Source organism: Nipponia nippon, unplaced genomic scaffold (genome assembly GCF_047370975.1).
Source record: "Nipponia nippon isolate SJK-2023a ecotype South Korea unplaced genomic scaffold, ASM4737097v1 scaffold_1, whole genome shotgun sequence".
In the NCBI taxonomy this organism is placed as follows: Eukaryota; Metazoa; Chordata; class Aves; order Pelecaniformes; family Threskiornithidae; genus Nipponia; species Nipponia nippon.
The window spans coordinates 140,706,624-140,730,711 of record NW_028262290.1 but is presented as its reverse complement, the minus strand read 5'-3'; the positions used below and the strand labels follow the sequence as shown (position 1 = coordinate 140,730,711).

The 24,088-nt window shown below is 38.9% G+C and overlaps 1 protein-coding gene across 3 annotated transcripts in view; it reads left to right on the top strand.

Annotated features, from left to right (window-relative positions):
* LOC104014041 (putative acyl-CoA dehydrogenase 6) overlaps positions 1-24,088 on the top strand; it is a 96,347-nt gene that overhangs the window by 56,483 nt on the left and 15,776 nt on the right. For all 3 annotated transcript variants that reach the window (XR_015708211.1, XR_015708210.1, XM_087774686.1), the window contains exons 3-6: positions 3,561-3,690; positions 11,045-11,151; positions 17,104-17,271; positions 23,425-23,598. Coding sequence is in view for 1 of the 3 variants with exons in the window: in XM_087774686.1 (XP_087630812.1) it covers positions 3,561-3,690; positions 11,045-11,151; positions 17,104-17,271; positions 23,425-23,598 (579 nt within the window). In the remaining 2 variants the exon portion in view is untranslated. The remainder of the gene's footprint in view (positions 1-3,560; positions 3,691-11,044; positions 11,152-17,103; positions 17,272-23,424; positions 23,599-24,088) is intronic.

The window sequence follows — 24,088 nt, the reverse complement described above, 5'->3', positions numbered from 1 at the left end:
CAGTCTTTCATTCCTGAATCATCCACCTCCCTCCCCACCCCGAGTGGCACAGGGGCATGGGGATGGGGGTTTGCAGTCAGTTTGTAGCAGCTCCTCTCTGCTCCTCAGTTTTCCCCTACTCCAGCGTGGGTCCTGCCCATGGTCTGCAGTGCAAAATCTTTATTTATTTGCATATTTATGTGTTCTTGCTTTGGGCTTTATAATTTAATTTCTTTGTAAAAGAACCTGAAATCGAACAATAAATAAGATAGCGAATTAAGCCGTTTGACAGCTGGAAGTTGTGCTATTGTCAGCAGAACAGTAACAATTTGAATATGGCAGAGTTGCCTTTTTCTACCTGTTTTGAATTAGAAAAGCATTAGTACATTAGACTTTCTGCCTAGTTTTGCTTTGTTTTGTTCTTTTAATATTTCTTGCAAATTAAAAATGGAAATGTAGCCAAACAATTCTCTAAAGGTCACTCATCTCATTTTGAAGTTAAATGAAATATTTATCCTAGAAATGTTTTACATGTGAATATTTACATATAGCTTGTTATTCCTTTTTTTTTAAAAAAAAAACCCAATAAAATCTGAAATTGATTTGGTTCCTTTCATTACAGATTTTTCACCGAAAATTATATTAGGCATGGTGTTTGCTTTTCTAAATGAAAATTAAATTGACCTATTAGCATTACATCATTGTATAGATACTTCCAGGAGGTGATGTTTGTTGATGAGACTGGCGAACACAACCCTCCTACCACCAGCTCATTCCCTTATTGCAAATCAGAGTTATTCCAAAAAGGGTAAGTCTTATTCCAAATAACAATTAAACATTCATTCTGTAAAATGCTCACCATCATCACTGCAGCAGATGGAAATAAGAATGATCTGGTGGTTTTGTCTCAGTTTAAGAGCTGAGTCCTGTGGCACGCAGGGTGATGTGCTAGGACCAGCCCCAAAATAGCTGGCTGTGGCACTGGTAGCAAGGCTGCAAAAGCCAGGTTGCCACCATGTGCTGGGGAAAAAAGAAAGTTGCATGGGTGCTGGGAAACAGTGCTGCCTGCTATTGCTGCATGTGACACTGCTGGCAGGGCGTCTCAATGCGGAGATGTGGTTCCCCAAACAGATGGGATGCAACTGTCTTTTGCCATGGCATAAGTTACCCCAGTTACTTGGGGATATAGCTGCACAGGCTGCACTGACAAGAGAATGTCTGTCTCAATCAAGTACTTCAGGCTCAAAGGAGGCGTTCCCTATAATCATCCATCAAACCACTCAAATTTCTCCTTGGCTCCTCGAACAGAACTGATGAAAAGTTAGGTGTTGTCTGATTAATGTTTTTACCATTTGCTTCTGCCCTTCCTGCCTGTCTGCATCTGTGGTTGTCTCCTGCATTATCTGTCCCCAGATTATAAAATCTTTGGAGGATGCATCATCTCTTTGCCTGGTAGGGCTTTCCCCCTCCACCTTCTCAGCTCCTGCGGCTTCGTTCTGATTCGTTTCCTCCCTTTGGTAGGAAATTCCTTCAGTGTCATCACTTTGAGAGCTGGCCTTTTGCAGCATTTTGTTTTTAAAATGTACCACTTAGTAACTAATCTCAAACGAGAGCAAGGCAAGTCTGTTATATAGTAATATATAATGAATTGTGGTATGAGCAAAGAATGTATGTAAGCTGTACGCTTGTATAAAACAGTCCTTCTTTGGGTCAGTTTTGTGCATAGCATTCCTCTTGTGAAGTTGCTTTGGCTAAATCAAGAAACTAACATTTTGATTTGTGAAATTAAGTGAAAGACAGGAATATAACTGCTTGGTAGACAAAACCAAAGACAAAATTAGTACTCACTGTAGTTTGACAATAAAATGATTGACTGATTTAAAAAAAAAAAAATGAAATGGAAAGCATTTGTGTGGTGCCAAAACTGAGGTTATCTATTATAACTCTGAGACAGATTCATATAAAATTAGCAAAAACTCTCTCATACCACGCATCTTTAAATAGCCTTGCCTTTACATGTGCATACATTCCTTACTGTTCCTCAGAGCATTTACTTATTGATGGGGCCTTTGTTAAGGCAAGAGAATTAGATTATATATTATGCTAAAGACATTCTCGTATTACTATTGCTTCACTGTATTGCTTAAGCTGTCAGTAGGAATTTCAATTTTGTGTATATATTTTAGAAACATGCTTTATTTTCAGATAAAAGTTTGGAAAAGTAGCTATTTTTGTAATTCTGATAATCTAGATCATTCAGGATGGCCTAAGGAGAAATATTTGAAAATTAAACTTCACGCTTAGCCCTTTCCATTTGTGGTTTCCCTCCTCTCTGCAGAGAAAGGGTGTACAAAGATAGTTTCTGTGGGTTTAGGAAGCAGATGGTAGCACACGAAGCCCTGTGTTTATAAGCACTATGGTGTTTTGATTTTTAATTAATGGTGTTTTTTGAAAACTTCAAAGCAGGTTAGTAGAAGAGTGAGCTCAGATAGTGTTTGATGTCAGCAAGTGAAAATGGAAGAGGGTCATCTGCCCCTTATTGTGTGTGTGAGGGGTGGGGGATCGTATCTATTTATTTGAAATATTTTCTTAGTCGATCTTCAAATGAGTAAAAAAAAAAAAAAACAAACTCCAAAAAAGGAGGAAAACATTATCTAATCAAAGCTTCTCGGTCAACTAATGACGTCAAGCAGTAACCTTCTCTTTCTCACCATATTTCCTTTGGACTATAAACTATTTAATACAGCAAGCAATTACATCATCCATCATAGCAATGTAGCGCTTTTCTGAGTTTCGCTATGTGATGGGTTTATCAGTGCTGGGCATGGGAAGGAGGTAAAGAATAACATCCTATTTAAATGAATTTGCAGATTGGAATGTGGGGAGGAACAATGGCCCGTGCTGGTGCCTGGCAGCACCCCGGGTTGTCAGCCTCCTGTTAATGAAAAATGCTTTAATGACTACACCAACCAGGTGCCAGGATGTGAAATACATGTGTTGGGTATTGGACTTGTGTCTAACGTGGATTTTGAGCTACGGCAGTAACTTAACATAGGGACACAACCTGCACGTGGTCTTGTTCTGTGCTGACATGGCTGCTGCATGTGGGAAAGATGAGCTCCTCTTGAGTGCGTTGAAGGGTGAGAGCAGGTGTCAAGCGTTATCATGGAGAAATAAAAGCACTTCTTACCTTGTGGTGATTTGTTCATATGACCTTTCTGTTAGAATAATTTTGCCTTCTGATGTCGTTTTCAGCAGCACGTCACGTTTTCAGCAGCACGTCACTTTTTCCTGCTGTTTCCAGTAGAAGTAATGATGCTAGTTAGGATATTCAGAGGTGACCTGATGTGCACGCAGGTGATTAGAGGAGGTGTAATTTTAAATTCAGATTTTGTAAAGAATAGTAAAGGTTTTGTAAAGAAATTTCCTTTTCTGAAAGGAAAGCTGATAATTGTCCAATATTTAAAAATTAGCAGTGAAATTGCAGTTGGCAAGCCCTTGCAGTAGCAATATTGGTTTTTTTTTTCTTGTTGCTTATGCCAGTCTAGTACATGAGTGTCATAGATTTGTTTTTTCCTCAGAATACGGCGGCATGGGCTTGGACTTCTCCTATAGCATTGCAGTGGCAGAAGAGCTGGGAAATATCCGCTGTGGAGGTATTCCTATGGCTATTGGAGTGCAAGCTGGCATGGCTACTCCTGCTCTTACAAGGTAATGTTTAGAAAGCTTGGTTTAGCCTAGAAGCCAAATCGTCATGTGTTTAGGCCTAAAACCCAATCTGTGTAAGAGTAGGAAAATAGATTACTGTGCAGATTTACCGTCTAGTTGCTCTTCAGTAATGCCTAAGGAAGAAACCTACTCTCTATCTCTCTCAGACAGTTTGGTTTAGGGGAGAAAATACATTTTTTTTTTTTAAATGTAAGAGTATTATATATTAAAACGTAGGCCTTGTTTAATAGTAGATGATATGTTTACAAACACAGAACCTCGGTGCCACAACCAATAAAACAATTTTAATTCCAGAATCCCTCTACTCATGTTTGTGTTTTTGCTTAGCCACATATCCCAGTGCAGTCATACTAAGGATGCACTTAGTTTTAATGATTAGGATCAGTCTAATTCTATTTCATAATTTACTTGCTTTTTTTCCAGCTTTACAAGGTGCTCCTCACTGACTGTGACTTTTCAGAAATAATGATCAATATTGGTGTAAGTCCCAAAGTCATAGCACATGTATCGTGCTTCCTAAATACGCCAGACAATTACCCATTTTGCTTTTTCTCATCTGCTCGTGTCAGTGTTTCCCTTTTATCACTTGCTATCATTTAGGCTCCTGCACTTTCTGAATCTGTTTTGGGGGGTTTTTTTTCTCCCTCAATAAAAGTGGCAGTTACCAACTTCTTCTTCTTTCGTAGTTTCAGAGATATTCTGCATCAAAACAGCAGTTTGCAAAACTAGAGGGAGACGACAGGCTGGTCCAGCAGTTTGCCCCTGGAATATGGATACGCCTAAAATTCTGGAAGGCGGTGGTGGGGATTAAATTCAAATGATGACGATGAAGTCAAGAATTTCTCTGCACAAAACAGATATACAAGAGGGGGATTTTTGCACAGAAGAGCATTTTAGGGTTGGGTTTTTTGTTGGTGGTTTCCCCCCTGCCCCCATTCTGAATGAAAGTGCCTGTAAATCCACTGTAGAGTCTGGAATGTAGGCTCTGTTCCCTTGACATCCTTTTATCCTTTTGCTAAGTATGCACGACTTCGGAGGTCTCAGCCATGGGAAATCTTTCTAAAACTTTTCTTCTCCTTTGTGTAATACACCAAAAGCTTGCTGAAAGCATGGAGTTCAGTGTGTCTGTTGCAACAGTAGTTTAGTTATAGTCCAACTGAGAATAAAACTAGTATTTTAAAAGACTTCAGAGAATAGTACCGTGCCCCCATGATAGCCTTTTATTCCCAGGGGTTTAAAAAAAATCTGAGGGTAAAAGAAGGCAGGATTTGTTCCATTGCAGTTTCTTGGCCTTCTGTTGCTCTGTTTCTGCTCTAGTAAAGCAGTGAAGCTATGTATATTTGTGCTAGTGAAATCCTGAAGTGGATGTTCTTAGAAAGTAAATGTGAAAATGTTGTTAACATGATGAAATCTGAAATTTGCATCTGTATTAGGAACTTTTCCTTTACTGTTAAGTCATTTCCACTGACTAGTTATACAGTACAGTGTCCCACCCTTAAGATGTGAAAGTGAATCTTGGTAATGAAAAGAGAAAGCTGGTTGCTACAGGAAATTTTCCACAGGTGCAGCTTTACTTCATGCAGTATAGTGAGAGGGCTAACTGCTTGTCCTGGGTCATGGACTCAAATTGCATTCACAACCTGGACGGTGTCTTTAAAGGTATCTGCGTACTGTGGTGATCCTAAACAAGTTCAAAGAGAGAATCCAAATTTTGCATCTTAACTGTGCGTTGTTGCCCATGATGCATCAGCGATGCGCAAAGTAAACAGTAATATGGGAATCAACCATCATCCCTTAAAAAACTTTTAAAAAGAAGTCTGGAGCCCTTTGTTGGCTTTCCTAACTTTGGGCTTTATTCATCATTCATCAAGCATACACTGAATGCACCTGAAAACCAACTCAGTCAACGTGATACATCATGAAGATGCTCTGCTACTATAAATTAGAGATGCTTCCTCAAGTAGATATATGGACAGCACAGTAGTTTGAACAGATGGATACACATACGCACACATGTGCGCACACCCACACAGAGCTTTTTAAACTTTTCATACTTTGAAAAAATGAAGTCTTAGAAGATCTAGTGTCAGGATGCCTCCTGATGCTGTTTCTGCAACTTCCATGGGCTTTAATTGTACAAATATATAAAAATAATATTTTATTTTTAAATATTATATAAATAATTATTTTTATATATTAATAATACCATATAAATTTTATAGCTATTTATACATTTTATATGTTGTTATTTATTATATTTATTTCTATTATAGTATTTATATTTCATCTATAATAATATATAATAATTTATATTATTTATTACGCATAAATATATAATTATATGTTTTTATTACTGTTATAAAATTATTATGTTTATTTTAAAATATTATATAAATATATAAAATATGTATAAACCAGGTTTAATTATATAAATAATACATTTTGAAAATGTTACCCGGATCTGTTTGTTTGTCCGTTCGCTGTTCCTGTCCCTTTTTACTTCATTCTTTACGATTTTTTTTTGGCAACCTTCAGAAAGTTCTATTCATGGTCATACTTGGAAGCAATGCTGCAGATTTTGATTTATATGTGTTTCTATTGTGCAGACAAATATAGGAGAAAATAGTTTTGTTTCCCTTCAAGATGCCCAGACTGCTCCATTTTTTTCCCCAGATTCCTCTAAGTGAAACAGTAGCACTTTGTAAATTTGAGAACTAAATGCAAAATGTTTTGTCAGCAGTGATCTGACCTTTGATGTACCTGGTTCTGAACATAACTCTCCGTCAGGTCTTTCAAATGCATTCAGATATAATACTTCACTTGCTTTCATGCTTACAAGTAGAGTGGAGAAAGCAGCTCTCAGCTGAGGCAGTGAATGAGATCCATTTCCTTGGGCTTGTAAACAAAGCTATAGGGTGATGCATCCGTAGTGATACCAGATCAGTGTACAGCTCCTTTATCTCGGCAGTAGGCAGTAAACTTTCCTTCTCTTTTTCTTTTCTTTCCCCCTATTATTTATAGGAAAACAGTAAGAATAATGATGATTATTTAGTGGGAAGAGAGTGCTTTCCTATTTCATCAGCTTGCTCGTCACCAAGTCTTTCTCCACCCTGAACAGCGGCATACCCGAGAATTAATGTCCATAAAGTTCGTTTTACTGTCTCTTTTCCTGTTTGCTGTAAAGGAGAGAAGCTGCAGCTGACAATCAGAACAGCAGTTTTGAAAAGCAGGAACATCCACTTGATCAGCTGGGAAAAGGGTGAAAATGGGAAGAGGTCATTCAAGAGCCGAGTGGCTTTCCCACTGGCATAGCAAAAGGGAAGCTTGGTTTTGTGCTTCTGCAAGAACAGACATACTGAGTTGTGTCTCTCTCACATTTGGTACGTAACTTGTATAGTGCACAAAAGGTAGGCCATGTCTTGCCCTGAGCCAGAGCAGAGACTGTTACAGGTGCAGCTTTCAACATATCATTAAAAAAACTATCATTAAGCATTGCTGTCATGATGGCTAGTTCTGTTGCATCCATAGCCAGCTGTGCTGCTTTGTGGTTTTGAATACCTGTGAGGGTCTAACCTGGCCAGAGCAATACGGTGAGGCAGTATGAAGTCCAGCAGCTGCTTCTGAACTAGCTTTCCTCAAAACAGCTTCACGCTGTTCCTATACCTTTGAGGTTTCTCCAGCTCCTGGTGACAGACAGACAGACAGGTGGTAGGTTGTCTGGTGTGCAGCCTTGAGGTCTCCAGAGCTGGTGTGGTAGCAGCAGGACACCAGCCACACGAATAGCTCTTAAAAACTGCATGGTCTGAAGAGGGTAATCTTTAATATGACTCCTCTTTTACAATACCTGCATTTTAGTGCAAAATGCATTCCTAAGTAAATAGAAGACTGACGTAATCATTAACCAAAACCCTTCAGGTAGTCTCATCTGCATGAGGCAGTCATACCCATCAGGTAGTCTCATACCAGCTTCTCATCTGTATTCTTTTCAGAATGTAGCAGTAGCTCAAACTAAGCAATTTATTTCATAAAATCTTCAAATAACTGAAGCTTAAAGGCTTGATGAAAAACTGGGAGCCAGAGCACTTTTCTTATTGCTTTTTTTTAAAATAAAAAAAGTTTTCTAAATGTGGGTTTTGTAAACTCACATGTCTTTTTATCTTGACTGAAATAGAGACTCAAGGAGAGAAAGCTGTTTGCAGTGTGGATTCTTTTAAATCCAGGTTGTGTAAATTACCCAACTTAATGAGGCTTCCATGCTGCCCAGGGGTGCTTGCTGCTGTTCACCATTCATTTCTAACTCTTTCTGTGCCTGTAAGGAGCATCTTTTCCCTTTTGTTTTTTCTTGCTTCTTTTCTTGTATCTTGACGATCCAAGGAGTACTGCTAAGTTGGACCCGGAAATCAGATGGTAGGATGCCTGTGCAGGACTACACTGAAGCAAAAGCGTGGCACATGGCTACTGCGTTATTAATAGTTTGAGTCTAGGAGCAGACCATGAAGAGAACTGGGAGAAATTCACCTCTTGCTAGTATGTAAGAAGGAAAGTGACAGTAGGTCAGAGTTACCCTCTTCTTTGTCTAAAGGAAATCTTCTTTATATTCCTAGGAAGTCCATGGGTAAACTATTGTATCATCTTTGAGATACTGCAGAATAATGCATAGATCATCTGAAAACTTTTTTTTTCTTTATGTTTACTTTGGTGGTGAATGGTGCTCGAATGTGTGAGCTCCAGTGCAAGAAAGGTTGAGTTGATCAAATGCCGAGAGCCATGTTAGAACTGCCTGCAGCTGTTCATATTCAGAATTTCAATTTGCATTTAATAGTGTATCATACTAGTGTCTCTGTCAGTTCTACTTAGAACTTTCCTTACTAATTTAATTAATTCCCTTCAGCTCAGCTTTTTTCCCCAGAAGCAGAAGAAACAAAGGTGAATAAGATCTGTGGTTCTACCAAGATGATTATCAGCCCAATTAAGTCAGAATAGTGATGTGCGATAGACATGTTTTCATTCAATGTAGCAATCTAACCTGTCAGAAACCAGATTTTTATATATATTTGAGATTAATAAAGGTGACTTCAAATTTCTAATTGGCAGAGCACATAAACAGAACTATGTGGATCAAGGAAGTGTTCTTACATCTATATTTTGTCATGGTTTTATTTTCCTTTTACCCACCATTTACAGGATTGTATACCATTGTCATTTTTTAGTTTGTATTCATGACATTCCACCAATGTTACTTATAAAGTGTGGAGCAAGAAAGGATGGACCGCTTTCATGCAAGTCTTAATGTGTCAGAATCTCACACTTGGGACTTCTGGGTTACCCAGCACCAACGAGGAGCTCTGGTTTATTGACTGTAGACTCGTGTGTGTGTGTATACATGCACACATGCATGAAAACATATGTTAGAGGGATGCTAAGGCTGCCCAGTTGATCACATGGGAAACTGTGCTCTGGGGTATGGCCCCGGCCCAGAAAGCAGACATAGTCTGGTCTGTCTTGAGACAGAGCATGATCTTATTGCAAACAGAGTTTTCTAATTCTGGAGCTGTTAAACTGGAAAGAAGTGAGTATTGCATTTATGCAAACCTAAGATTTTTCTGGGATGCATTTAAGACGGGTAGAATTTTACAGAAACAGCATATTTCTAACACAATAGCTAGCTGCTTGCTGAGCTGCATGTCCTTCCTGCAAGGCATAGAGACCCATGATCTTCTAAAGATAGTGTTGCCAGACTTTTTTTTTAATTGCAAAATAACTTCTTCTGTAGCCTCATTTTTGAGAAGAGTGGAACTATTTTCTGGAATGTAAGCCAAACAAACAAAGATATCAAACCAAAATAATTATTCTGAGAAAAGTTCTTGTCATGGAAATCCTCTGTTGAAATAACAAAAGGTTGGCAAAGTTTTAAGCATCACAAAGCACTGCCAAAAATCCCTGCTAGCTCCTCTCATAATCTGATTTTTCATGTTGTTGGTTGGGTTTTTTTGTCTAATGAATGTTCAGCTAGCCATACTTGACCATGTCCCAAGGAAAAGAAAAAAAGAAAAAAAGAAAAAACAAAACAAAAAGTACACTGCATAACAGACCAGGGGACTTTGCCCGAGTATGCTGGAGGAAGGAGTACACACCCCAAGCTCACTTCTTGTATTTATTTGGGATTGCTGCCATGATTATCAACAGGGACAGGACTAGGAATTGAGCTCCCTGTGTCTGCCAGCTCCCAGTCTGTTCTCTGGCCGTCCTGTGTCCTTTGACTGTTTTGTGTCAGGGTTAGAGTGGAGCGGAAGGGTCAGAGTCTTACCTAAAATGGTGTCACTCCCTTGGAAGTACTGGGACGGTGTTTTAGAAGGAGGACTCGGGTAACTGCAGCCTGCTTAGGCAGCCAGTGAGCCTAAGGAGATGAGTAGAGATGCTGACCTGAGAATCCTCATACCACAGAGGAGGCTTGACTTTTATGGATTTCTGCTCACAGAAGAGACATCTTATGACCCAAGGAATCTTTCAGTCTAGCACAAGAGAGGTTCAAGAACTAGACCATGAGCTCACCATTCACGCTGCAAGACCAAATCAGTGGATGTTAAATAGGACAACATCAACCATGAAATGAGATGGACCATGTTTTGAATTGATGAAAGCAGCTAAACATTGGAAAAAAGAGGGTGCCTCTTAACTGGACTGAAATATGGCCAAGTGATTTTTTTTTTTTTTGTGTTAAAATGCCATCAACAGTTTGCTGTTTCCCTTTTTATTTTTTGGGGGACTAAAAGAACGGCTGGGAAGAAGCACTGTATAAGAAAGCTGGGATTTCACTGTATGATTTAAATGCAGATGTGAAATATTAATAATGTAAATACAGATATTTATAGAGGGTGGCCATCACCTTTCATAACTTTTCAGTGACCACTAAAACCTGGCAAACAGCTAGTGCAAAAGTCAGAAGATACGCAGAGAGCGGGTCCTCCATCCTGGCTGACTGCAGACTGGTGCAGGAGCATTGAGGGGAAACCCTAGGGACTACGTTTATTTAGATCTGATAGCTCTCAAAACAACAAAGATCAGATTTTGGACATCTAGACGACACGTTTCTGTGTGCTTGAATACTTGTAAAAACCTTGTTTAAAATGATTGTGGCTGCACTTGGTGGTGAAGGCTCTGAATCATAGCTTTGGAGGGCATCTATTCTGTCTTTTGACTCTGGGACAGGTTTTACCTACCTAGTCATAGGAAAACTGATCACTGTGTGGGTAGGGCAAAACTTGTAACGAACTTGTAAATAATGTTTACCTTCAAAAGCTTTTATTATCCAATCTTTTTCATTATATTGTTGCAGGTTTGGTTCTGATGAGTTGAAAAAACAGTTCCTCGTACCAACTATAGCTGGAGATTTTGTGGCTTGCTTGGGAATCAGTGAAGCTGGAGCTGGGTCAGATGTCGCAAGTAAGTTAACCTAGCAAATTGCCAATTTTAGACAGCCTGGTGTTTTAATGGAAGGAATCTGGTTTCCCTGACCCTTCTCTTTGCCACTGTCATTTGTAAGAAATATAAAGGAAAGAAAGTCTGGTGTGGGCAAAAAGTAATATTCCAGGAACAGTAATGCATGCCTCTGATGCATCCAAAAGCTATCAAATTGAATGTATTTGTCAGTGAATCAATAGCTATAACCCTGTATAGGCTGAGCACAACAGATTAATATGCAGCTGTCATGCTGGCCCTGGATTTTTCCTGGTGTTTGTCCTGCTGCTGCTGCCGCCTCCCCTGTTCTGTCTGAGCTCACCACTGGCAGGGAGCACTCCAGCACCTCCTGTAGTTGCACAGCCGCCGTTGGTTGTGCAAACCTGCAGACGTGATAGGGGATGTGGCCTGTTCAAATGTACTACAACTTGCACTTCTTAAAACAGACCTCTCCACTGAACGTTGGCAGCCTGCAGAGCTAGTCTGTTCTGAAAATGATGGCATCACTTTCACAATGGGTTCCTCTTGCTCATTCTTACCTCATCTCAGCCCCTTCCGTCGTTCCTGTGCAGCAAAAACGTCTCTGAACTGGTGGCTGTTTTATTTAGAGCTAATGAAGAATTTGCCATGTCAAATCTATTAGCTTTGTGATTTAGTTACTTTGCATGCAACTATTTTTCTTATTTTAGTGCAAGAATATGTTTAAAAATACGGACAAATAAAAGTATTATTCCAAAGTGCCTGAGGCAGTAGATAATTTGAACAATTAAATTAAAACAGATATTGTAGAAAAAGTAAAAGATATCTCATCTGACTGTGAATCATGGACTTCAAGGAAAAGGGAATGACAAGAAACCACTTTTAGAGGTTTTGTTGTTGGACACAGGATGGCTAAGTTGAACATATGGCGCTCTTACAAATCACTGAGATGTCTTCCTGCAGACAGCATTGCTGAGCTTGACAGAAGTTTTTGGATCAGTGGAGTCCTATGTTCATCTCCTTGACCAAACTTATGTTGTTTTCTCATGACAAATAGATAATTATTCGGTGTTAGAGCAAGGGTACAGCAGGTAGTTTTCAGGAGAGTTAATGGGGATAGTCAAATAATGGGACTAAATTCTCCTGCGTGATCCATTGCTGTTTTCCTTTCTAGTTAATTGATTTTGTTCATAAGAAAAATTCCATCATTTTTATAGACTTGTTTTTCATTAAAATTATTTGAAATTGGAATTTTGCTAATGTAGGAAATAAAACATCATTTATTTTAATTAATGCCTCTCTAGTTTAATTAGATGATTATCAGAACTTTCTAAATATGATTTCAATTTTTTTATGCAGTGTTCCAGATAATAAGTAACATAAATATTCTTTTAGCTGCATGTTGTTTATCATCTAGTTTAATTGGTATGATACACTTGGATTAATACAGTTAAAGAGAAATTTGGAATCAGCTAGGGTTATCTGATGAACCCAGACTGCAGCTGGGAGGCAGACTGTGGGGTGAAATGACGATACTTTTTTGCCTGTCATGGTAGAGCTGATCCCTGGTATAAATCCAGAAACCAGCTTACAATGCTTCTAAAGGGTAGTTAAACAGACAACTTAGGCATGAGCAGCACTAGCTTATGTTTTGAGTAGCACTGATTTGCACGAGGCAGAGAGAACGTATCATTTCCAGGCGGCCCAGCTTTAAAGTAGACTGGACTGCATGAAACTGCACTTGATATTTCCTTTGGTTTCTCATGCTATTGGATGTTTGTCTCCCTTAGATAAGTGAAGGGGTAATAAAACATAGCAAGTGTTCACATGTGAAGGTTGGGGACGTGCTTCTGCCATGTGAGCCAGTATATTTTAAACTGAAAAATGATACAGAGTAAGGTATCTCTAGCATTTTCTTCTGCCAGTTCCAAAATTACTGAAGGTGATGCAAACACAGAAGAAAAAAAAGTGTTTCTGTACATGCAAAGTGAAAGGTGCCTGGGATTAATTTATTCAAAATTCAGCAAAACAAAGGACTATGTATATTAGTCTAATATAAATTTCAAGTCAATTTGAAGGAGCACTTGTCTGCTTTCAAATGTAGTTGTTGTATATTGTACATAGTATTCACCATGTACTAGCACAAAAAAAAAAAAAAGTATTGACCGAAACTAGCACAGAGATGACTTGAGAAGCAGAACCATACAGAACAGTTGGTGTAGAAAGTGTCTTTCTTTAATTTCAAGATTCTTGGTACCACAAAGTATACACATTTGTGTCGGTTTTAATGATTTTGTCTCATTCTATCTCACTGCTATTCCACAATTTATATAATGTTTTGCTGGTAGTCTGGAGGGGATACGTAAGAATACATCATGGAAGACACTTCCTCTTTCTTCAAGTTATGTCTTCCAGGCAACTGCATCAGGTAACCCTGTTCATGTCTGCCTCTTCAACATAGATATCTTGCCCCATTTTGTCTCAATGGAATCCAGTCTTTCTGCTTTTCTGGGTTTAGGTCATCTTTTTTGAGCATGAAAAACCAAAATTGCACATGGTGTCTGTAATGGCACAAATACTTCTCCAACCCTATTAGAAATATTACCCTCCAATATGTAATGTTACACAGCAGTTTGCTGGCTTGTGAATCTTGTGATTAACTGTGCACGTCATCTTCACTAGCAGTTTGCTATTGAAACATTGTAAGATACAGCAATCATTATTACTTTGTGCCAAAGTGCTTGCACTTGCCATGTTGAATTTGAAAACTCAAGATCATTCCTTTCTTGCTGGGCAATACCTCAGTTGTCTGTGTTGGTGATATCTCCCAAGTTTGTGTGACCAGCAAATTTCTTTAGTGTATTCCTATTCTTCTTTTAAAGGTCATTAATGGAAATATTCAATAGGTTTTGTCCAAAGGCTGATATCCAAGGAGGAGCTCCAATAGTACCCTCCCTGCACATCAGCACTTCCTCTTTTAATGCAACCTGATGCAATTTCCCCTTTGCCAAGTTCCTTACCTACATTTCCACTTTTGTCCTAATTCTTATCTTGTCCAAGTTTTAACTTATAGTTACCTACTAGCATCAGTTTTAGTTTGCTTGGGTCCAACAGGATTTTTCCTGTTTTACATTTCTCTAGAAAATCCATTTTTGGAATAAACAAATCAGGTTGGTTTTAAATAAGATACCACTGGTAAATTTAGTTCTCTTTTCTTTCCAAATGTATTCTGAGGCTGTGCAGATTGCCAAAACCAAGTACCTCTGTTTTCACTAATCTTAATTTCTGTACAGTCCTTCCTGTAGATGTCTTGCTTTGTCAGCTATATTGTGGATCTTTTTGTAATCTCATGTGAAATATTTCTTTAGTTTTGAGGAGTCCTCTATATGCCTCATGTTTTTTTTTTCATTCTCTTTTCATTTCTGTGGCTGAAATATTTTTGTTGCCACCTCAGTCTTCTTCACTTTTGTTGGTTTTCATCCGCAATTTTTAACTTAGTTTGACCTGTGGCAGTTCTTACCTTCTGACCTCCTAACTGTAGCTTACTTTGATGATTAATCTCTTTCATTTCCTGTAGGCCATGTCCTGTTTTTTGACGTGATTATTCATTCAGTTAGACTTGAAGCTGTTTCATGCAAGTTTTTTTTTTCCTGTGCTGATGATGTAAATAATATGTGTTCTTCATTTTTTACTTTAAGGATATGCATTGCCTATCTTTGATCGTAATATTGACCTTAAAAGTTGAAGCCAACCTTGCCTTTTGTCAAATCTATTTAGATGCATGGCTGAACTCAAGAGCACAGTGGAGAAGAAAACTTGAGGCTCAAGTATGTTATGATTTGAATGGTGAAGTGACCAGCCCTGGTTGCTGATATGGCACTAGCTGTATCATATGCCTTTTGATGATGCCTTGTGGCCTTTCCTAGAAGGGGCCCTCACAGCATGCTCTGTAAGTTGTTGAGTTATAGGCGCTACGGGGCCAGTGGTGTGGACCTGCCAAAAATGAGTTATAGAGCACCTGCTGAAGTAGCCTTTTCCCAGAGCTATGCTGTATCAGGGAGAACAGTTACAGTCAAATATTGCAAATTATCTTCATAGCCATGTCCCTGAGACTGAGTCCACTTGATTTTAGTAAATTAAGTAGGTTTTCAAAGCCTGCTGTATTTTAAACATAAAACTTACTGACTTGATCATCTTTCTTCAAATTAAAGTTACAAAAACATCAACTCTTCATAAGTTGATTCTAAATAGTTGTTTCTCAACTGTTTGAAGCAAACTATCAGCCATCTCATCTGGCAGTACTTGAACATTCCCATTAGTAATGTATTTGTTCTTTAATCTGTATTTGGGTGGTTAGTCCTCTGTGACGCCAGGCTTGCAAGCACTGTTTACATTTGTGATAACATCACAGTGCTCATTGTTCCTCTGCAGACCTTCCATGGAACCACTATCTAATCTCTTCAGTAGCTGTTCCACAACAAAGGGATGTGTGATGTAAATCACTGTGTATGCTCCCATCCTTTTCACGCTACTTCAGTACAGTGTCATATTTCTTATTCTGGCTCTTGTGTGTCCTTCATTTATTGTTTAGTCTCCATGTATATGATTGTCCAGTGTCTGCGTCCATGCATTATGAGCATCAGTACTTTCGATTCCTTCAGTTTGTTGGCCTTCATTATTATACAGATTTGGCATAGTCCTTTCATTGACTGAATAGCTATATGGCTGCTGTTTTTATCCACATTAGTACTATCTCTTTCTCTTGCTGTTCATTATTATTTGCTCTTAAGTTCCTTTAACCATAGCTATATCCAATATTCCCTTGTCTTATACCTTATGCAATTTTCTCCTGTCATTTTTCCCCAGTTCCTTCATTAACAAGCCTTCTTTTCAGCCATGCTGACCTCAGTCCCAGTTTATCTTGTAAATGAAGATCAGATACTTGGTTTTGCTTTGTTTTATGTTTAGAGACTTTGGGAAGAAGGTTTATGTGCAAATGGAGGTGGGTGTGTATGAAGGTATAACCAGCTGACTTAAATGTGCCTGCCCACTCCACTTGGTGTCTGACTCCTATCCTCCAAGTCTACTGCCATCTTCAGTAGATGGGCTTTTATGGACTTTATAGTCTCATTAGATTTACAAGTGCTAGTAGGGGTGTGGTAGGATTCTCTTATACCATCACCTACTTATAGCTAGATATCGGTTGGAGAGTCTTCCTCAGTTGGGGTTTTAGTTGAAGAAGTTCAATTGCAGGGGAAAGAAGCCAGCCCTTTTGAAATTCTGCTGGAGTGTAAATAATAACTAATGATTCACTCCGGCTGTCTGTTGCAGCTAGGGCTGCTTGCAGTGTGATGTGAACACTCACGGATGAAAATAAGATTGTTTTTTGTCAGGGGGTATAAATAGCAGGTGTTTAGAACTCCTTCATGTACAGACATTCTTAGCATTTAGACTTGGCCTTTTGAAAGTTTATTAGCTTTGAATTTATTACACCATTCTGACGAAGAACACGCAGGAAGCCGCGTGTACGTATATCTTTATGCATACACAGATACTGAGGCTTATGTTTGTTTAAGTCAGGACTCTGAAATAAATGGCCTCCTCAGTGACAAACGTGCACAGTAACAGAAACGCGTAATAGATGACCTCAGACTGAAATGTTTCTGGCCTGAGTTTTTGACGACCAAATTTACTTAGGGAAAGTTTTCTGCTTTCATCTGCTGGGATGAAGACTCCACCTAAAGGAGGGTGAAAGAAGTGGTCTGGTTTCCCTGGCTTGCCTTCCAAGAGTTGTCCAGACAGGTCTGCCTTGTGCAGCCTGGAAAGGTTAGAGGACTTGGGGGGTATGAAGGGAGAACCAAATATTAGAGAACAAGGGAGTGACTCTGCCAGTCATACAGGGACCAGCTTATTCCTCCTTCACAAGACTAACCCTTCATTTCCTCTGTTTTGAAATAGATATCAAGACAACAGCTGTGAGGAAAGGCGATGAATATGTCATAAATGGTGGTAAGATGTGGACGACGTCCGGGTGCCAAGCGGACTGGATGTGCCTGCTGGCAAACACCAGTGAAGGACCTGCCCATCGAAATAAATCTCTCATATGTCTGCCAATGAATCTACCTGGTAATAACACAGAACTCTTTCTCTTCTAATTTGATTTTACTGGTGGTTTTGTGTATGCCCAATACAAGAAGGAAAGGTGTTTGACAAAAAGGACTGCACCCATAAATGCTCCTCTAAGTTAGGTGCTTCACTGTCATACAAAGTTGGTTCTGAAATGCATTTGCACACTTCCACAAAAAAGTAGGGGACAAGAGGAAACAAGAAGGAAGTTAAATATTTTGCAGATTTCAGCTTGTGACTCCCAAATAATTTTATATAGCGAGTCCCTTTCTCCAAAAAATAAATTTGTAAAAGTTGTTTCGATACATTTGCATGGGAATATTTCATAACCTTCTGTGAGAATGAATAGACAAGTCAATGCCAAGGACAAAATTAAAGCCTCAAAGAAACCATTAAAAATAGAGCCAACATTTTTTTGAAAGTTACAACATCGTGTCTTTTAGTTTTGGAGAAGTTCCACAAAACTTTTATCTTGGTTTTCTGTCCCCAAAAGTCATGAAGATGCAAACAGTCCACAAAATAAATAAAATATTACTCTACTTACATAGATCTTTGCTACATATGAACTATATGTAAAATGTTCCTAAATTATCTTTCCAAAATAGCGTTAAACTCTTTCCTGTTTTGTATGAGGACTGGTGCACAGAATATATACTTCTTTTTTTCAGTGAATGGAGAAGTATTTTTAAGCTTGCTGTCTTATTTCTTCAGAAGATATTGGAAGTGAATCTCAAACATGTGAAAATAAAAGGATAAAGAGTTTAGAGATTTCAAACTTGGGAAATACCTCCCAAAACAATCTTATCCCACATGCCAACACCTGCCTCCCAGGAGCCCATGGGCAGTACCTGACTCCGTTAGGGTGCGTTTACTGACTAGCTGTATTCAATACTAGAAGGATGCAATGCTGTGCTGTGATTGTATTGTATGGATGGTCCTGATCTTCCTCCGATAACCATCCTCCATCACCCAGACTGGTGGGCTTGCTGAAGAGAAGTGCAGGTGTACTCAGGGCGCTTCATGGCTGTGCTCTGCAAAGGGATCTTTTTGCCAGGGTGCTACTATCATTAGCAGCTTAAATTACTAAAATAGTCTGTGAGTTTAACGTGGGCTGGAGTGAAAGCTTCAAAGATCTTGGAAGTAGGGATTTGTTTTTGAAGAAGACTAGTAATTTGGGTGAAGACGCCAAAGAAATACATCCTGATCTATAGGTACAAGTTTCAGTGGTACACTCCATACAGTGTCTGTTCTTGAGTAGTCTCCAGACCTTGCAGCAATAACGTGCTATATGCATAAAGGACATCATTCAGAGAGGATACAGTTAAGGTTATGTTGGTGGGAACCTTTTGCAGTTTCAACACCTGTTCAAAAGTTTTTAAACCTTTTTGATTTTCACTCATTTTAATATCTAAAAAATTACACAATATATCAATTTATTTAATATATAATGTATAACATATTGTAACACATTTTAAATATATAATAACTATTTGATATATAATAATCCATATTAATGTATTTATATAGTAATATAAAATATTAAAACCTATGGCATTTTCATTCATTCAATTCAGGGTATTTTACATACAAAATATATGTCATTATCAGCATTTCACATGTAGGGACACCACCAAGGCAATGAAGTGAAGGTCCATATGTTCACTTAATGGATCAGACTGAGAACAAAACCCAGGTCTCCAATGTTGCAAAAGAGGGTGATGAGAGCTACTTAAGGGAGTGTCTTGTAAGTGAATTTCAGTATGGAGTAAGTCAAGCAAGTAGGTGAGTTACCTTGGGAATTAAGCAAGTACTGAGTGGGTTATGAGTTTCTACAACCTCTGGTCATGCAAGACAGGCTTTGATGGGAGCTCACAGAAGATGGGCCTGAGCTACTTCACTAGTTATTGACTTTGTGCTTATGATAAGTGATGAGCAAACATGTAACTCAGAGCCAGAATCTCCCTGAATTTCCAGGTAAACTCACTTATCAGCCATCTGCATGAAGTCCTTGTGATTTTTCATGAAAGGGCCAGAGCACAAACACAATACTATTTTTCTGAGATCAGTTTTCCGAAAACAACAGAGCAGCCAACCCACTGTTGGAGGCAGATCAAATATACAGAGATTGACTTGGAGGTTTTCAGCTACTTTGCTTATTCCAAAAAGACATGTGAGTCATTGTAGCTTTTTTTTTTGGGGGGGGGGGGGTCGGGGAGGGGGCGGGGATATGTTGTTAGGTCACACAGCCTATACACAGACCTTCTTTACCTGCGGTAAATAGATTTTGAGTAGAAAAATTGCCTGAGTCACCTGAACCTGGTCTGCAGAAGTGTAGAAGTCTTCCTAGAAACAAAAGTTGCACTCCTCAAAATGTATCAAGCTTGGTGACCTTTTGAAATGAAGTATTAAGACAGTTGATTGTGCTCAGTGGGTGGGTCATATCAGAAGTGAGACTTTTCAGGAAGACAAGGAGGAAAAGTATGAAAAAGGCTGCCATTTGACACAGATGTGAGGAGGAAGCTCCAGCTGTTTTGATACATCCTAAGGATATCTGTTTGCAAAGATTGTGCTCCTTGGAGGGCAGCAGACCAAGCCTGTACGGGAAGCATCTGGAGGACATCACCGAATGATGCACTGTCAAGCGTCTGTAGATGTATGTGTGTCAAAGCTCAAGAATGAGAGCAATGGAGGAGGAGTGCGTTATGTCTGACTAACCGCTGCAGTCACCAGCCTATATGGCAGGGTAAGGAAGGGATCCATGGCGCGGCGATAACTCATTCTTTGCTAGCAGCTAGAAGGACATGGGACACTAGTCCAGCATTTTTCACTAAAATCTTAATTGTTTCATACTTGTATAATGTGGTGGTAAAAAAAAAGGAAAAAAAAGTTACACGTCTGAAAGAGAATTATTAACTTCAACAACTGGTAGTTTATTGGAGCTATGAAGTAGGACTTGCTTCTGCTAATTTTAGGTGTGTACAGTGTCTATTTTGGGGTGAAGCAAATCATGGTCTAGATTTGACAGACACTGCTGAATACATTTCTCATAAAGGGAATTTGGATAGCGGCAGTGTGGGTTCACAGTAGATATCCATATTAGGTGAATACTCCTCATACTAACGAAGTCTTAAAAAAACCCGCTGAATTTCTCATATGATGGAAGAGAATCTAAGAAGTTGTAAAATGTCTGTGTGTAAGATGTATAGATAAATGGCTTGCAGCCCATGTTGCTCAGGTTGCAATTTAAAATGTGCCTCTTTCCATTTGTAATGGCAGTAAATGGTGTCAGGAGAGAGTGACAGCCTTTCTCTCAAGATAGAATGTAGGAAATACAAGAGATTGTCAGAAGGCTGGAAGAGTGGGAGAAAATGAAGAATCAAAAGATGCCTGGGAAGAACTGCCCAGGAAGAGATTCAGCAATCCATCTCAGTGATACTGGTGCAAGTAGCACAAATGGCTCTGTTAGAGTAATTTTAATAAGCCAGGTGCTTGGCCTTGCTAGACTGAGATTTATGTGTTATTGGATGGCTTCTGATTTATTTAATACAGACAAACTCCAGGAGTTATCTGGGCAGATGATTTCTACTGCTGCTGGTGATTTTTAGTATATAGTACCCTTTGTGAAGAGAATGAAGATCATTAAACTAAGTAAAGGAAGATTTGATGCCCATCTTATAGCCAAAGAGATGATTACATATCATTGCCTTCAAAAAAGAGAAAATGTAAAGCATGTGCTAGCAACAGAGGGGGCACTACATGAGGCTGATGCAGTTTGGCCTCCTTCTGAATGAGAAACATGAATTAATCTAAGAGCAGGTGAAACTGGTAAGGCACAACAAAGGGGGGATGCTGCTGGATTCAGGAAACGTGAACATACAACCCAATCTGGAAGAAGTATGGATAGAAATCATTAAGACATTTAGCTCCTCTAACCAAACCTGCAAGAGCTTTCTTCAATATTTTTGTTGTATGTAGATCCAGGGAAGTACACAACAGGATTGATTTAGCAATATAAAGAACTGGCAGCAGTTGTACTTTTTCCAGCAGAGTCCTTAGTAAACCACTCGCTAACAAGAGCAGTAAGTGTATCTTCCTGTGGGTGAGGAGCAGTGATTGCATAAAACCAGCTGGAAGTAGACCGAAGACATGATCTCTGAGACTCAAAGAAACTAAGCAGTAATATTGCAACAGGAAAAGATGTTCCAGAAATCATTTGGGCCTGTAAATGGTTCAGTGTGTGTTTGTTCAGCTCTGATTTTAATACAGAAACAAACTGTAAATGCTTTTTTGGCATGACTGGGTGCAAATTGCTAGATAATTTTCAATCCAGAGTCAAAAATTTTTATACAGCTGTTCTAATTTTCTTCCTGCATTGAACACATATCAAAGGAAGTATTCCTAACACATAATCTGTTTATAGATTGGCTGGTGGAGAAAAATCTTGATTGGAAGGTGTGGAAGTCTATGTGGACCTTATTCTGTGAGCAGTCTTGGCATTTGGAAATAGTGTCAGTATTTCATCTCTGCAGAGAGAGCAAATTTGAAGGGAACGACTGCCAACTTCTGCCTGCAAAACCAAATTTTCACATGGCCGAAGGCCTCCTGTCAGTAGAAGTTGAGATGTCTATATTAGTTCAGAAAGAGATGTTCACTGAAAGTTGTGAATGATAGCAAGGTACAAACAAGTACAGGCAGGGACCACAACCATCTATGTGGTGACCAACTCCTACTAAGCTACATTAGAGAGTAGTAGAGGATTGAAAAAAAATAGGAAAATATAGGAAAAAAATTAAAAAAAATAGGAAAAAAATAGGAAAATATAGGAAAATAAAGAGGAAAATATTACCAGAATATCTCCTCATCACAGAACTGGTTAGAATACTACGTATGTGGGTAGTAAAATGTTTGGTTTTCTGCAAAGTTGCTGATTTGGAGGACTGTTTTTCTGCGTATATGGACTTGGCAGATGTAATCAGCATGTTTTGCACAAATCCTTATACCTGGTTGTTGGCCTCAGTTTACCTCTGAAACATTCTTGACTTCCATCCTAAGTATTCGCATTAGCCCCAGAGCAACAAGGAGGTAAAAACTGAAGACAAGGGAATTGCCATAAAAAAATCAGTAGATGTCTGTTAAACTCTCATGGCACAGTGGTAAGCCATGCTTGCATCTGAACAATAGCAAGAAAGAACTTGTAGCTAAGAAAAAACAAACAAGAGGAAGGAGTCCTAGCTGGTGTGATTAGGTAGGTGAAGTCTTACGTGGCCAAACCTGAAGGAACCGGGTTCATCTCCAACAGACGATTGCACGTGGGGTCAGAGTCAGTGCTGTGTAGGGTGGTCTGTGGGGAAGCAAACCCTCTTCACAAGCATGTCCTCGTGAAAACTCAGAGGAATGAATAGTGATTATTATGAACCTTTCTGTGACTACTTAGATGAACTAAACAGCATTTTGTAGGCCATCATAAAATACATAGTTTTAACAAAATTTGGAGTTGATATGGAATTGTTGGGTGTTTGTAGCAGTTATGAATTTGAGTCTAACTTTTTATTATGAGGAAAAAGCAGTGTGGTATGATTATAAAGTCTCTCTTTTACAGGTACCAGAAAAAATCAGGATAGGCTAGACAGGGGAGGATAAATTTGGAAGAGAGGGAAAGAAGAGGATTTTCAGGACAAGAAATTCTCTAGTTGCAGCTTAAAACATAGCGCTGGTTTTGTCATTATTAAATATTTCTCTACTGTTTCACAGCAGTGCAGGCACTCAGCAAACACTGCTAAATTGAATTTCAGCTTTTTATTATAGTGCACTAAAAATCAAATATAAGCAAATAAATATTGCATTGTTTCAAGACGTGCATGAAGTTTATTACTACTAGTAAACAATTATTATTTGGGGACATAATGAAAAGTAGGACCTTTACAATTGCAGTTTCTGATTTGCTAGTTAAATAAAATGGAAAAACTCTTAAAAATAGGATGTGGACCATTTTACTCTTAAATTCCAGAATACTGTTATGTTTTTCCTCAAGGTAGGTTTCACTGTGGTCTTGGCACATACCTTCACATCTTCAAACTTTGCTTTCTTCAAATGCTGTACTTGCACATAGTGCTTCTATTTTTTGTAGCCTTTCTAATACCCCTTTCTCTTCAGGCATTCACGTTGCTAAAAAGATAGACAAACTGGGCATGAGGTCATCAGACACAGCTCAGATCTTTTTTGAAGATGTAAGGGTCCCCAGCAAAAACCTCATCGGTGAGGAAGGAAAGGGTTTTACATATCAGATGTTGCAATTCCAAGAAGAGCGGCTGTGGGGAGTAGCCACTGGTAAGTCATCGTTCGTGCTTTTGGGGCCGGGCAGGGACGCGGGGTCACTCTTTGCATGACTAACAGCACTTTCCTTTTATTGTAAATCGCAATGACTTCTTACTATCTGTTTTTGAAATCTGTCATAGCCTGGATACAGACAACCTTCCCTTTCTGTAGGAAAACTAGAAATAGATAATATTTTGTGAGACATCACAGAGGCTGGGTTTGCCTTGTTTCTTTTTCTTGGTGCTTTTCTGCTAGTAAGAAAATATGGCATCTTGTTATGTCTGCTACAAATATAGCGCAAAGGCTTTCAAAATACTGGCATGAAACAGAAGGACGGTGACTTTTCCTGTAGTACAGTAAGCTATGATGTTTATCCTGGATTTTAGAAAATTAACTTAGTGGCTGTGTAAAGAAGTGGCTCTTACATCCTGTGAGAGCTTTGTTTGTGGATCTGTTTTACTTCTGTATGCATTGGACTTAAGTAGTACAGCACCAAATTCCT